The sequence below is a fragment of the Haliotis asinina genome, chromosome 1 (genome assembly GCF_037392515.1).
Source record: "Haliotis asinina isolate JCU_RB_2024 chromosome 1, JCU_Hal_asi_v2, whole genome shotgun sequence".
Classification (NCBI taxonomy): domain Eukaryota; kingdom Metazoa; phylum Mollusca; class Gastropoda; order Lepetellida; family Haliotidae; genus Haliotis; species Haliotis asinina.
Window position 1 is genome coordinate 690,788 of NC_090280.1, and position 14,619 is coordinate 705,406.

General features: G+C 42.5%; 1 protein-coding gene across 1 annotated transcript in view; it reads right to left on the reverse strand.

Moving 5' to 3' along the window:
* LOC137286156 (uncharacterized) overlaps nucleotides 1-13,988 on the reverse strand; it is a 28,485-nt gene extending 14,497 nt beyond the window's left edge. Inside the window, exons 1-4 of the mRNA XM_067817836.1 lie at nucleotides 13,608-13,988; nucleotides 11,153-11,302; nucleotides 10,678-10,808; nucleotides 10,377-10,526 (exon numbers count right to left, since the gene is read on the reverse strand). Of these exons, the coding sequence (XP_067673937.1) occupies nucleotides 10,377-10,526; nucleotides 10,678-10,808; nucleotides 11,153-11,302; nucleotides 13,608-13,680 (504 nt within the window). The 5' untranslated portion in view covers nucleotides 13,681-13,988. The remainder of the gene's footprint in view (nucleotides 1-10,376; nucleotides 10,527-10,677; nucleotides 10,809-11,152; nucleotides 11,303-13,607) is intronic.
* Nucleotides 13,989-14,619: the final 631 nt, after the last annotated feature.

The window sequence follows — 14,619 nt, forward strand, 5'->3', positions numbered from 1 at the left end:
TATCATGTGCCCTACTCTGAGCATGAATAAAACGTACGCGCGACCTTGGGTGATGACGGACCCGGACGTACACAAAATCGACCCTGGAACACGCCTGCAGGACTGGTTGAAAGCTCTTCACGAGAAATTTAAAGGAGAACCGACGCTGTTCATACTGGACGACTGCAGCGCTAATCGCGAGATAACAAAAAAGAGAGACATGCTATCGTACCTGGCCTTCTCCGGCCGGCATGCAAATCACAGCGTCTGGGTGCTAACGCAGAAGTTCAACTCGGTGTTGAAAGACCTCAGGGAGCAGACGCGATGGGTGGCCTTATTTCACTGCAAGGACAGGGATTCGTTCGAGGAGTGTTTGAGAGAGAACGATGTGATGAGCAAATTAGAACGGGAACGGGTGAAGAAACAGCTCGCTGAAACTAAACACGCTAAGCTCGTGCTCAAGACCGACCAACCCGTGGCTTATATAGTATGCTAAGCTAAAGCTAAGCAAAGCTAAGCAAAGCTAAGCATATAGCTATGATATTTGAAGTGTTTCTTGTGTGCAACTTAACCTTCATTTCTATGTGTTTTGTCTGCATTGGGTATTATATAGTTAAAACTAAATCTTACTTGTTATATTATAAGATGGAGTGTGAGGAATTGCTCGAACAGTTGGGGGTCTCCCCCACTGGGGATGTGGGGGATTCCCCCAAGCGAGAGAAACTGGTGGCGTTGGCTGTTGGCGGCAAAGCCAAACATTACTTTGGAGACTACACTCCGGATAAAATTCACAAAATGTCAGCCGAAGAAATCGATAAGCTGTACGCTAGATACGAGTCCCGGCTCGGAGCAGAAATGACAAAGACAATAGGATCGGCTATGACCCAGATATACACCGGTATTGTATCACACTTCCTTCCCATTCCACCAGAGCGCCGACTTTACCTGTGGGAAGACCTCGAGAAAGACCCTTTTATCGAACACGCCGTGAGCTCTATCAGCTGCGGGCTGTACCACAAATATGGTATGTTGTTGGCTCCAGTGACGGCGGCGATTATCACGGCAAAACATTGTCAATTTGAGAGAAAGAATAATAATAATAGTATAGATGGATGCTGCACAGGAAACCCCAGTGGAGGTACCCCCAACAGTGATGGAAGTGACTCCTTCACAGGAGACCAGGGAACCAGTGGGGGAAGTGGCCCCTTCACAAACAGTAACCAGACAGAAGAATCCTAAGAGAGTAGCTGCCGGTAAAAAACGGTGGTGTAACCAACATAAAGTGACCAACCCAACCCGACTGTTGTTGGCTGTAGGCGTAACTGCTGCCTTGGCTATCTCGTGGTTATATACACGTGAGGGACGTGAGGTGGTACCTGAGGTGGTAACCCCCACTGTTGGGGGTGTGGGGGGTACCCCCACCGTCCACCCGCATATCATGTTATAATTTTAATATTTTATATCATATACATAATGTCTGAGGGGAAAACGTTCGTCAACGACGCATACCACGCCACAGTGGTCGCCAGTCTAGCCGTAGGGTACGCTAGGTTGACTAAAATGGTGCTTAAACAACCAACTATCAAGCTAGATTTCAACCTGCAGGATATGGGTATGCTCATAATGAACCTTGGTATGGCGATGGCCACAAAAGACATCCTAGTAAAACAAGGGATCATACCTGATAATATAATGAAATAAATATAGGGATGGCCACGATAGCTATGATGGTCGGTGGGGCGTTAGTGAATGCCCTGGCATTTTCCGGGAGTAATTTCCTCTTCTCGAAACTACGAGATGATCACGCGGCTGAAATACAGGAAGAAAGGAAGCGACACGATCTCGCTACTGAGAAATTACAAAGAGCACAGGCCGAGTACGCTAAAAAACGTCTCCAGAGGATCGATTTTATTAACGAACAACTCCAGCGTGAAAACCATGCCGTTCAAACATTCAACGATGTCGATGAAGCAATGAAAGAATACTACCTACTAACTGGTAAACAATTGGAACCGCTCAATAAACCCACACTCGCTCAGTACTACACACCATCCAAGGGACAAATGAATCGTGAACTGGGCTTCATAGCGTTGGGTATAGCAGCTACTGCGTTGGTTGCGAAGCAATTAAATTAAAATACCTATATAAGTAAACATGAGACCCGCTCCATACCGATGCGAATACATACTTATGGGGAAGACCGAGGCCTGTGGTAGGAAATGCAGGAATCAGGGGTTCTGCTGTTTCCATATGGGAAGTCCTAACTACACGTGTTCTGTGTGTGGTATCGGGGTTAAAGGACACTACTGTCTATGTAAAGCTCACGGAGCGAACGTAGTCAGACATCAACTCATCTACGAGAATAAAAAAGGCTACATAAAAGAACGTAGGCGACTGCTCAAGATAGACTCCAATGCGTGAAACAGCCACTTAAGGGTTACCTCCCTTTACTGTGAAGCAATTAGACATTGGTTCTCTTAAGTGTAAACACTATGTCTACTGTACGCGAGCTGAAGAGGGTCGCAAAACAGAGAGGTGTGATCGGGTATTCTCGAATGCGGAAGTCAGCATTGTTGAGATTACTAGGTTTAGAAGTCCCTCCTACGGTAACACAATTAAAAGCTCAAGCAAAACAGCTTGGATACACGGGTTATTCAAACCTGGGGAGAGCCGGGTTAACCGCATTGTTATCACATGCCCCCGTAGTAAAACCTCCCACTGTAAAACAACTGAAAGCCGAGGCACACGATTTGGGTTTAGGCGGGTATTCCCGTATGAGAAAACCACAGCTTGTAGAATTATTTCGACATAATAGAGCTATTGACCTACAGTTCGTGCGCACTGAGCGCGCTGTAGGCAACTATTTGAGAGGTTGGCGCATGCACGTTGATAGAAACATAGACATTACAGATATCAAGCCTCTGATAGCTGATAAGGTCAACCAGGAACTAAATAACTTAGGAAGTATCAAGTTTCAGATCACAGTGAAAATGTCGCTCGATAAGCAGGTTGGGGGCCCCACAGGGGCCACTGAGTATGTTCAGCCTTACTTCCGAGGTCAACAAGAGGTCGCCACACATACAGAGACCATTGATACATCAATCGATACCAGTTTTCAGCAGATACGAGAATACCTAGAACGCTACACACACTTGGGGTCCGGGTGGGCTGTAGATAAAATCGATAATGTCTATCTAGACATAGCTAACTACGTGCCGTTCAGAGGCGGGTCATACCTAGCCTTGCCTCCCTACTATAGGAACAAACATGCCATAGTAAACGTTAAGAATAGAGGAAACGATTGCCTGAGGTTAGCTATCAGGTCAGCCTTATTTCCAGCTGGCACTCATTCAGATAGGCTTTCTAGCTATCCCCAAGACGATGGGCTCAACTGGGATGGTATAGATGAACCCACCCCCATATCCCAGATCACTAAAGTAGAAAAACAGAATAATCTGGCTATAAATGTCTTTGGGCACGACGGTAACACAACAATAGTACACAGGGTCAGCCCGGTGAAGGATCGCCAAGTTATCAATATATTCATGATCCAGCGAGGTGACAAGTATCACTACACATGGATAAAACACTTTAGCAGGCTGTTGTATGACCAATCGGCACACAGAGAAAAGACCCACTTCTGTGAACGATGCCTACATGGCTTCACCCGAGCTGATTTATTAGAATCCCACCGGGATGATTGTCAAGGTGTGGGGCAGACGGCCATATGAGTCGACATGCCTAAGGAAGGTGATAATATCCTAAAATTCAGTAACCACAAGAACCAAATGTCTGTGCCTTATATAATATACGCCGACTTCGAAGCCTTAGTGGCTGCCGCCGGCGAGGCTCCCAGTGGTAGCTTCACCCACAAGACACAAGAGCATAAAGCCTGTTCGTTTGGATACATTGTCGTCCGTTGTGACGGGGAAACGAAAGCTCCGGTAGTGTATAGGGGCCCTGACGCGGCTGAAAGGTTTCTAAAGTGTTTGCAGGAGGAAGAAAAAATTATTAGGAATGCATTGTATAGAATCGCTCCCATGCGTCTGACCCGAGTCGACAAGCTAGCTCACGCTAGTAGCACTAACTGTCACGTGTGTGACTCACCACTTAACGGTGATTCGGTGAGAGATCACTGTCACATAACTGGTAAGTATAGAGGCGCCGCTCACAGCACGTGCAACCTCAAGCTTAAAATCAACCCTAAGACAATAAACATCCCCGTTGTCTTTCACAACTTGAGAGGGTACGACTCACACTTGATCATGCAGGCCATCGCGAAAATCGATGGTAATATAACGTGCATCCCCAACAACATGGAGAGATACATCTCCTTCAGCTTAAACGGACTTAGGTTCATTGACTCGTTTCAGTTCCTCCTGTCGTCACTCGACAGTCTGGTCAAGGCCAACAATACCTTCCCTATCACCGATCGATACACAGACGCCGAGACTAGACCCCTGCTTATGAGGAAGGGTGTGTACCCCTATGAGTACATGGATAGTTGGGCCAAGTTCACCGAGACCAGACTACCCCCTATTGACTGCTTTTATAGCAAGCTGAATGAGGCGTCCGTCTCACGAGATGATTACTCGCACGCGACTAACGTATGGAATAAACTGGGTTGTAAGAACCTGGGTGATTATCACGACCTGTACTTGAGGACAGATGTACTGCTGTTAGCCGACGTGTTTGAAACGTTTAGGCGAACGTGTTTAAAGCAGTATAAACTCGACCCCGCATGGTATTACACCAGCCCAGGTCTGTCGTGGGACGCCTTGCTTAAAAAGACCGGAGTTAATTTGGAATTGCTCACAGATTACGACATGCACCTATTCATTGAGAAAGGCTTGCGAGGTGGGATTTCCATGGTATCCAAACGATACGCGAAAGCAAATAATCAATACGTGAAAGGTTACGATCCTAGCAAACCAACCAATCACATTCTCTACCTCGACGCAAACAACCTGTACGGCTGGGCCATGAGCCAGTATCTACCTACAGGGGGATTCGAATGGGTACCCCACGTTGATGTTATGGGGGTTGCACCAGATTCAAACAAAGGGTATATCCTCGAGGTTGACTTAGAGTATACCAAGGAATTACACACATCACACAACAGCTACCCCCTGGCCCCCGAACGTATGAGGGTTAACCCAGACTGGATGTCTGAGTACCAACATAACTTGTCAGGTGGGCGTGTGACAGACGTTGAAAAACTCGTTCCTAACTTAATGAATAAGACCAAGTACATCGTTCACTATCGCAACCTACAGCTGTACCTGTCGTTGGGTATGAGGCTGACCAAAATACACAGGGTGCTCATGTTCGACCAGAGCCCATGGATGGAGCCCTACATCAGAATGAACACAGACCTACGAAAAAAAGCCACCAGTGATTTTGAGAAAAATCTCTACAAGCTCATGAACAACTCGGTGTTTGGTAAGACTATGGAGAACCTGAGGAAACGCGTGACCGTGAAGCTGGTTCGGTCGAGTGAGGAAGACAAGCTCAGGAGATTGATAGCCAGTCCGGCATTCAACCGTAGTAAGATATTCACAGACAACCTGGTTGCCCTAGACATGAAGAAAAGCCACATAAAATTCAACCGGCCTGTTTACGTGGGGATGAGCATCCTCGATTTATCCAAACACCTGATGTACGACTTTTACTACAACGAGCTCAAGAAACAGTACGGTGACAGGTGTGAAGTGCTGTACACTGACACGGATTCCCTGCTGATGGAGATTTGAACCGAGGACGTGTACGAGGACATGAAAAAACACCTCGATTTATATGACACCAGCGACTACCCTAAGACCCATGCCATACACAGTACGGTAAATAAAAAGGTCCTAGGTAAGATGAAGGACGAGTGTGCTGGCACGCCCATAGCCGAGTACATAGGTTTGAGACCTAAGATGTACTCCATACTGAAAGCCGACAATAGTGAGATCCGGAAGGCTAAGGGGGTTAAGAAGTATGTGGTGAAACAACACATCAAACACGCCAGATTCAAGGAAGCCCTGTTCAAGACCCGTACCTTTAGGCATAAAATGAACACACTTAGAAGTGATGGACATAAGATATACGGACTGACTATAAACAAGACGTCCCTGTCGCCTATGGACACGAAACGTTGGATAGCTATTGATGGGATAAACACATACGCGTATGGACATGAAAAAATTTGAGGCTATTTACTACAGCCCGCGTGGGTACTGGAAAGGAGCTAGCGCAGTAGATAAGCTAGCTAAAATAGCGCGAGTACCCCCGGAGGAAGCCAAAGCGTGGCTTGAAAAACAAGCCCTGTGGCAGATCTATTTGCCGGCACCACGCTACGTGCCTAGAAGGAGGTTCGGTATTAACATACCTAATAGCGTTCACCAGGCAGACCTACTGTTCCTACCCCACGACAAGAGGTACAAGTATGCCTTAACCGTAGTGGACGTAGCCAGTCGTTACAAGGAAGCCGAACCCTTGACCACGAAAGATTCTGCCCAGGTAGCCAGAGGATTCGAACGCATATACAAACGCAGCCCGCTGACGTGGCCAACAGAGCTGCAAGTTGACCCCGGACGGGAGTTCATGGGTGCCGTGTCACAACTGCTAGCCAAACACGATACAAAGGTCAGGCGTGGCACGGCCGGAGCCCATCGCAGCCAAGCCATAGTTGAGAGATTTAATAGGACTTTGGCTGAGCGCTTGTTCGGCTATCAGTATGCTAGGGAGATGGCCACCCCTGGAAAACGATCGACTGAATGGGTCACGAGGTTACCCAAGGTGGTGTCGGCAATCAACCATGAAGTCACCCGTCTCACCGGTAAGAAACCGGCAGACGCTATCAAACTAAAATCAATAGTTGCAGAGTCGGCCGCTCCATTGCGTGGGAAGGAGAAACAGATAACAGATAGGGTCCTAGTGAGGTATCTATACCAGCCGGGGGAACACGAGGGTGATAGCCGTAAGCGGGCCACCGATCCTATATGGTCAGTCAAAACTTACAACATAGATAAAGTGGATATGAAAGCCGACGAACCTAACTTGTACTACTTGAGGGATGGGCCGGGTAGGGGGTTTGTAAGAGAAGAATTATTGATCGTACCGTACGGCACAGTGTTACCTCCAACCAATACACGGTAAACTGTTTCATAGACACCCAACCTTTTTGTAGTAGGGGTAATAGTAGCAAGATCTAAGGTCCCAACCAAAGCCTTATTTATTAAATAAGGCTTTGTAGAGACATTTCTTGAAAGTGGTCCAGAACCCCCATTGTATATACTACTCCAGACACTGAGCTTTCTCAATGAAAGAAGCTACTTACCACAATCAACAAGTTTTTTTTAAGTAAGGAGTTGATTATTTACGTGTTGGTGTACATAACGAAGATTAGACTACTGCTCAGGACATCATCCTCCAGACATGCATGTTTCAGAATCTGCAAAGTTGTGTATTACATTGCATGTGACCTTTAACATCTGTAGATGACTTCCTGACACTAGAATATTGCTGCATTCTGCATAGGGCGCAGTCTCTTGAGGACAAATCAGATGCCAGAGTTGATGCTACCAATGTTGATATTCTGCACAGGGCACAGTCTCTTCAGGACAAATCAGATGCCTGAGTTGATGCTACCAATGTTGATATTCTGCACAGGGCACAGTCTCTTCAGGACAAATCAGATGCCAGAGTTGATGCTACCAATGTTGATATTCTGCACAGGGCACAGTCTCTTCAGGACAAATCAGATGCCAGAGTTGATTATACCAATGTTGATATTCTGCACAGGGCACAGTCTCTTCAGGACAAATCATATGTTGTCAAATGATTATCGTGAAATCTTGTGTAGTCGGTGATTCCCTCATTAGCTATTTTTGGCAATGTTTTAATAAAACCATAATTCTGCTTCAGCAAACGGGTCCACTTTGAAGTTCTCAAAGGTTAAACTAACAATGTTTCAAGATGATAATGAAACAAACTGAAGAACCTCAAAAGTAAAATCAACAACAGTACTCATAAAAGTTGTCAAACGTAAATTATAATTTACTATTTCCATCTTTTTTGAGCGATTGAGTAATGTAATTCAAGTGACATCTTGGCTTTAGTCGCCTCGAACATCGTGCTCGAACAAGATGCTTACTGCTAAAATATATGCATGAAGCTGGTCTTAACCTAGCACGATATGTCCACTAAGTTCCCTAAAATACGTACAGGTGGTAATTTTTGCGTAACACATTTAGAATAGTGGGATTTTACCCTAAACCTTTGTCTAAATGTGAAAGTTTTCGTTTATGAAGTTGGTGTACGATTTTGGCCAATCAGGCTCCTGACAGCAGAATGTGTCAGAAAAGCTTCATTAGAATCCAATCTTTATCCAGTAAGATCGCTTCTAACAACTGTGAAAATACTCTTGGCAGTGTAGAGTGATAATGTTGATGCTCAGAGCTTTTGAACAATACCTACCATCAAACGAACTGTCTCATGTCACTCGTACGAAGCTTCTATAACGGAGGCATTTCCCGCTGTTGCACAACGTTACAGAGTAGAAAGCCACCAACATCGTCAAATAGACGACCATACACATTATTTTTAAGCCTTTTTATTATAATTTTTTGATTATGTCAAAATGAAAATAGTCATCCCTTGCAATAACACGCTTCGCGATACCACAGATTCGGTTAAACTGCGGGGTAATCCATGGCTCCCATAAAAATGTTGTACTGCGATCACACCCGTTCATGAAATGGAAAATAACAAATCCACTGCTGCGCTCTTATAACTTACGTAAACTAGTAAAATTCAGTGCGGGTGAAACACCGTGAGAGCATTACCTCATTCCATATATGTACAACTTCCGCTTACCTCATTCGTGAGGGTCCATTTTTCGTGCCTACCCTGATAGCATCAATTTCATATTATTCTTAGCAGTCCCCAACATATTACGAGTGATTTTTGATTGCAAGTTTCCCGTACATATATATATTTTCATTTTCAAAGTTTGTTTATTTTCACCGTCAACGATATGATCTATATTTTACTGGACCGAATTCATGAAATAGCATTTATGTTATGTCCTTGGAAAATACTAACTCGGCCTTTGTTCCACATTATGTAATAGGTACTATAATGTGGTGTCTAATAACGCAGGGGGTCTTCTATGGACCCCAAGACCCGTGTTATGGCAAGGGATGACTGTATCAATAGAAAAAGAGTAAGGGGATACTACGACATGTTACAAATGCATAAAATAAAGAGTCGGCGCATTTTTTGGTTTATCTGGCCATTATAAATGAGTAAGCTTGCATTTTCATTTAATATTAACTTATATACGTTGTAGTTGTAATATTTGAATAATATTGTTACGGTTGAGAATTTTGCCGTGACAAAAGGTGTAAGAAATGCCCTGTGAACTAGCAAAACAGAACAAAGACGAGTCAAAAAAATTCAAATATTGTATTATTAAGCAAAGAGCAAGTTATACAAAGTAACAAGTCAATTTCACAATTCCGATCTCAAATACAATACCAAATGAGACAAAATCTAAGGCAATGGGTCACAAAATATATAGCAAACTCACCAAAGTCTTAGTGCGAGAGAGAGACAGTTATGTAGAATGTAACATATCCAAAAGTCTGACAGCGGCTATGAAGATCAAGCGTTGGCAGCGATTGATGATGTATACTCCACTAATGTGTGTGTCATCACCCAATCAAAATCAGTGTAGAATTATGTACTGATTTCGTAAAGTAAAAACCAAAAAAATAACTCTTGGTTGCTGGAAAGTGTTGCGTGGCATTTTCAGAGGTGCAGATAAACTGCATATCTGCCTGTCTGCGTAAATTACACAAATATTTATATGATAATATTTTAATATCTGTTGTTTGAATTTTTGCAAATACTCACATACTGCTATCTTACAAGTGTACACACAAAAATGTCAACAATGGAATGATGGGCAAAAGCTTAGCTGGAGTGTTTTATGCCAATAATATTCATTGCCAAACAGTGCTGACAGAATTTCACTGTTTCACTGGAGATTCAGTAAGGGGCAGCAGTACGCTGGGTTCTCTATTTAGACTGGGAGTTCATCATGGTCTGGAACTTTGTATTGTTAGGAGTTAAACCTGTATAGTGAATTGGAAATCATTTCTCTAAAACAAATAACATGGCTATGCAGAGACTAACTCTTGCAAATTGCTGTAAGTGGAATTACCAGTTATATAAGGAGTTACTTCCCTTCGCCTATAGCATCGTTGGAGCATTGACCACTGTATGGATGACTGGTTGTCCATTATGAGTCGCCATTTAATTACACGTGTGCTTAATCGGAATGGTTGTTTTTTTATGAAGAACCCGAGTTTGCATGTGTAAGACGAAGCCCCAAACATGACACTGACCTTCTGTAGGGAATATCTTTTTGCAATGTTGGAAATGACATCTATCAGCTGTTGATTACTCAAGGCAGATAACTCTTGTCGGAGGTCGTCCAACATCCCACGCTGGGCACACTCTTGTTTTCTTGTCTTCTTGTAGGGCGTGGCTACAGTCTGGGAACAAAGATGGAATAATGGGCAAATGAAGAGAGAATGAACACTGGACATGACACAGGGTTTACATGTCAAGACTGGTGAAACACAGTAAGGAACATTCACATTCATAGGTTGCTGGCTGACCTAGGGGAGACAACTGTACACCTACCTTTGTGAGTGCTGAAATGTCAGAATCCGGACTCATCAACAGTCTCTTCCTGATGCCAGCAACAGCTGCATGTCTGCGGGACATGTCTCCTAACTCAGGCGTGGTCATCTGTAGGTCCCTGGGTGGAGACTCTGCAAGTGAAGGTTTCATGATGAATGACAAAACTCGGAATCCTGAATTTTTTATCACTTGCATCAAACACTGAGCATCAAGCACTGACAAGTCCTAGACTCCTACCATGTGGATGCTGTGATGGGTCTCGTCTAAAACTACCAAAGTCATGGGCAATGTTGGTCGTAAACCCACAGGTAGGCTGACAGTAACATATTGCTAACTGCACAGACTGTTGCTCAAAATACTGTGGGACTGTAAATCCTTGATTTGATCATATTCAAACAATAGCCTTTAAGCTTGAATATTGTGGGGTATAAAATTAAAGAAGCAAACCTCAGGATGTACAAACATATCTACATACCAAATGACTGGAAATCTGTACTGAAACTGGAGACTTGAGTCTTGAACTGATGTTTGGTTGGACTACAGCGACGACTTCTCTGTTGTATGACCATTTCATCGGGTGATGTCACAGGCGTTGGAGGGAGCCAGGTATTCAACAGGTCCATTACTAAAACATAGCCAACATCTTCGCACTGAATTACGCAACAAAGTCTTAACATCCATTTAGAGAATCTCATCCAAATATATATATGTAACAGGAAGTGATGTCAACTGAGACATACCAGATTATATTGTTGTCAGGTAAGGGTGTTTTATGTAGTTATAAAAGCATGCAAATAAAAAGTACAAACAGCTAAATTCCAAAAATATGTTTAAAAGTTTCTTTGGTGAAGGGTTATTTAATAAACATTGTGGTTATCTGAAATTTGATGTACAAAGCTCATAAGAGGTTTGGTAGAAAATTCTATGTGGTTGAGGTGCATCTAACTTATGCCCCTTTGTAGAATATTTACATCACTAAACAAGTGAGGTAGTTCATTCTGGCCTCAGTTTCATATTGTGTGTAATGTGACCAGAGATTAAGTCTCTGATTGGGTACAAGTTGTTTTGGGGATATTAATACACAGAGTGTCCAAGCACATGGCACTTAGCATCCAGCCCATGAACAAGACAGAACAGCACAGCAACAACATTGTTACTTGCCACAGGTTAGTTTTAATTTGATAGTCATTTATTCAAATACACTTAAGACAGACATTGTCATTCACACTGTTTAAATAGAATTTAGGTAACACTACAAATAATAAGCAAATCATTTTCAACATAACAAGTACCTGAAGTATTTGCATTAGTTTATGCCTTGCAGTGGTATGAATTTGGCAAATGTTACTTACAGGTTCCAAACAGGGTAGAATCTAAACTGCCATCCCTTTCCACAGATGGGTAAGGTTTATTTCTTTATTTTCTTAAACATACAATTTATTTTTCTCAGTGCACTGTGTGAATGTTGTGACCAAGTGTATTGTAATACATGACCAGTTTACTTCAATTTATGCAACCAAACCTGTATGTTAACCCATGTTATACATTTTCAAGAATGATATATTTTGATGCTTACACTAATATTGTCAAATGTTACATGTTGGGTTTTGTTGGGGGAATCCATGTGGATTCATAACTGAAAGTCTACCGAGAATAGACATCCTCACCCTACCAGCGTTGGTTGTTATATGAAGAGCTGGTCACAGATAATTCTAGGAAATCCAAGTGAATAAGTCCATGCAGAGAATCTCATATAAATGAACACGTCTATATGGTACGAGTTCCTGCCGTTCCCCCATCCCAAATATCTGCAAATTAATATGTACCAAAATTCTTAACAAAACTTAATGCAACAATTGCTAGAGAACTCACAAAAATAACTAAAATCCAAAACATTAATCATGTTAATTACAACATATTCCAGTGTTAGGGGTTTTCGACGATGTAAGACAAAAACATATTTTTTATCTTCAATATCAGTTAAACTTTTCATTTTGCTAACGTTGAGTGATAAAGATATATTCATCTATTTCACACAAAAATATCATGTGTTTCCTACAAAATTAGTGTTGATGACATCATATCAGTGAAACTATAACCACTTGCCACATTCGGGAATTTTGTATGTGTTTTCGACAATGAGCCATACATTTCCCCCTTCACTGCAAAAAGAGTGTTTTGATCATGTAGCTTCTTGTTTTATATCTAACCTCTCAACAGCAGACGACTGATCTTGCTGGATTTCCCTCATTATTTTTCGTTACACAAAACAGGCAACTGATTTTGCTATTAACAATCTAGGGTAAATAATATTGATGTTTATTTGCTCTTTACATAACTGAACTTATGGATTTCGACTGTCAAAAATACGTCTCACAACAGGAACTGAGCATCCGTCCTACCAATGAAACAGTTTGTGTACTCCAATTGCGCACATACTTCCATGATATAGTGCCAGCAATGCAACCGTCAAAATCACCAGAATGTCGAATTAAGCACACTTTGGGATATAGATCTAGGGTGAAAGTAAATTGTCACATTGCGTTGCCTGTTATTCTGGGGGAACGGAAGGAACTCTTTCCCATCAAAAAGCATTACAAACTGAGATGCATACCTCACCCCAAATATACATTCAATAAACTAGAGCTAGTGTTAAAAAACAATCAACTGAACTTATGGACTCCCCTTGGAGCAAACTTTACTATGTGAAGTTTAGAAGACAATGCCTTTCTATTAGATATTAGATTTGTTGGTATATGAGACAGCTGAAACTGGAATAAATGTTCGTAGGCCTCTTCTACTTCTGCAATCACGGAATACACCCCGACATAACAGACGTTACCGTAGATCTAATGGCTTCAACCTCACATGTCGATGTCTCAAAATTACTTTGTGCTGAACACATCTAGTACTACCCATGTGCTTCCTACCGTGAGCAAGTGTTGGGTTGATGTAGTCCTGACCCCGGACTGGAATGTTTCTCAGTGGATATCGGTTGCTCATGTTGTTGGTGGGGTCGTCAGATTCGCGTCCACATTCGCTCAGACCCAGCGAGGTGGAAAGACCGTCGCACCGGCACACCTCTACTCAAACTTGCAGAAACTATATAACTTTCCAAAAGTCAGACATTAAAGCTCACAGATACATGTACAAGTACACCCTAATATATAAACCAGTATGGTTATATAAAACAAGTCTTGGAAATACTATTCAGAACTTCGTCATTTCGCGGACTTTTCCGTCGTTTGATGCTGCCGCTTTGTCCCTTACGTTTTTGATTGGATGGTTAGCCCTCGCGGAATAAGGGAAGTAACTCAAATTTAAACTCCACCTCCAGTCTGCGTACCTCTTAATAATTATGTATCAGTGAATGAATGCGTGCGTGAGTGAGTTTAGTATTACGCCGCACCCAAAACATTCCAGACATATGGCGGTGGTCTGTAAATAATCGGGTCCGGACCAGGCAATCCAGTGATCAACGATATGAGCATCGCTCTATGCAATACTGGGATATAATGCAGAATTGTTCTTGGTTTGGGAAATTTAGTACATATCGTAAAAAGGTATTACACCTTTCCAGGAGAAACTGTTGGATATAATGTCTGGTATATCAGATATATAGTGGTATATTTCGGCATATGCCACTTAGTTTATGTAGCATTTTAAATATACAAATCATGAATGGCAGTTGTGGCAAAGTTTTAAAATTGGGTGATTTTACATTTATAGGTACAAATGACACAAGTGTCATAGATTTTACATCCTAGCTTTTGCACATGTATTTGACAAAGTAGTAGATTTAGTTGTACCTACTAAGGCAGAGTTTTCTCACCTGTTAACCTTAGATTTAAGTGCGCATCACCCACTAGTACAGGCAAACGCTACAAGTGGTAAATCTAAATCTGATCATGAAGCATACATATTTGTTTGGAATAGCAAGGT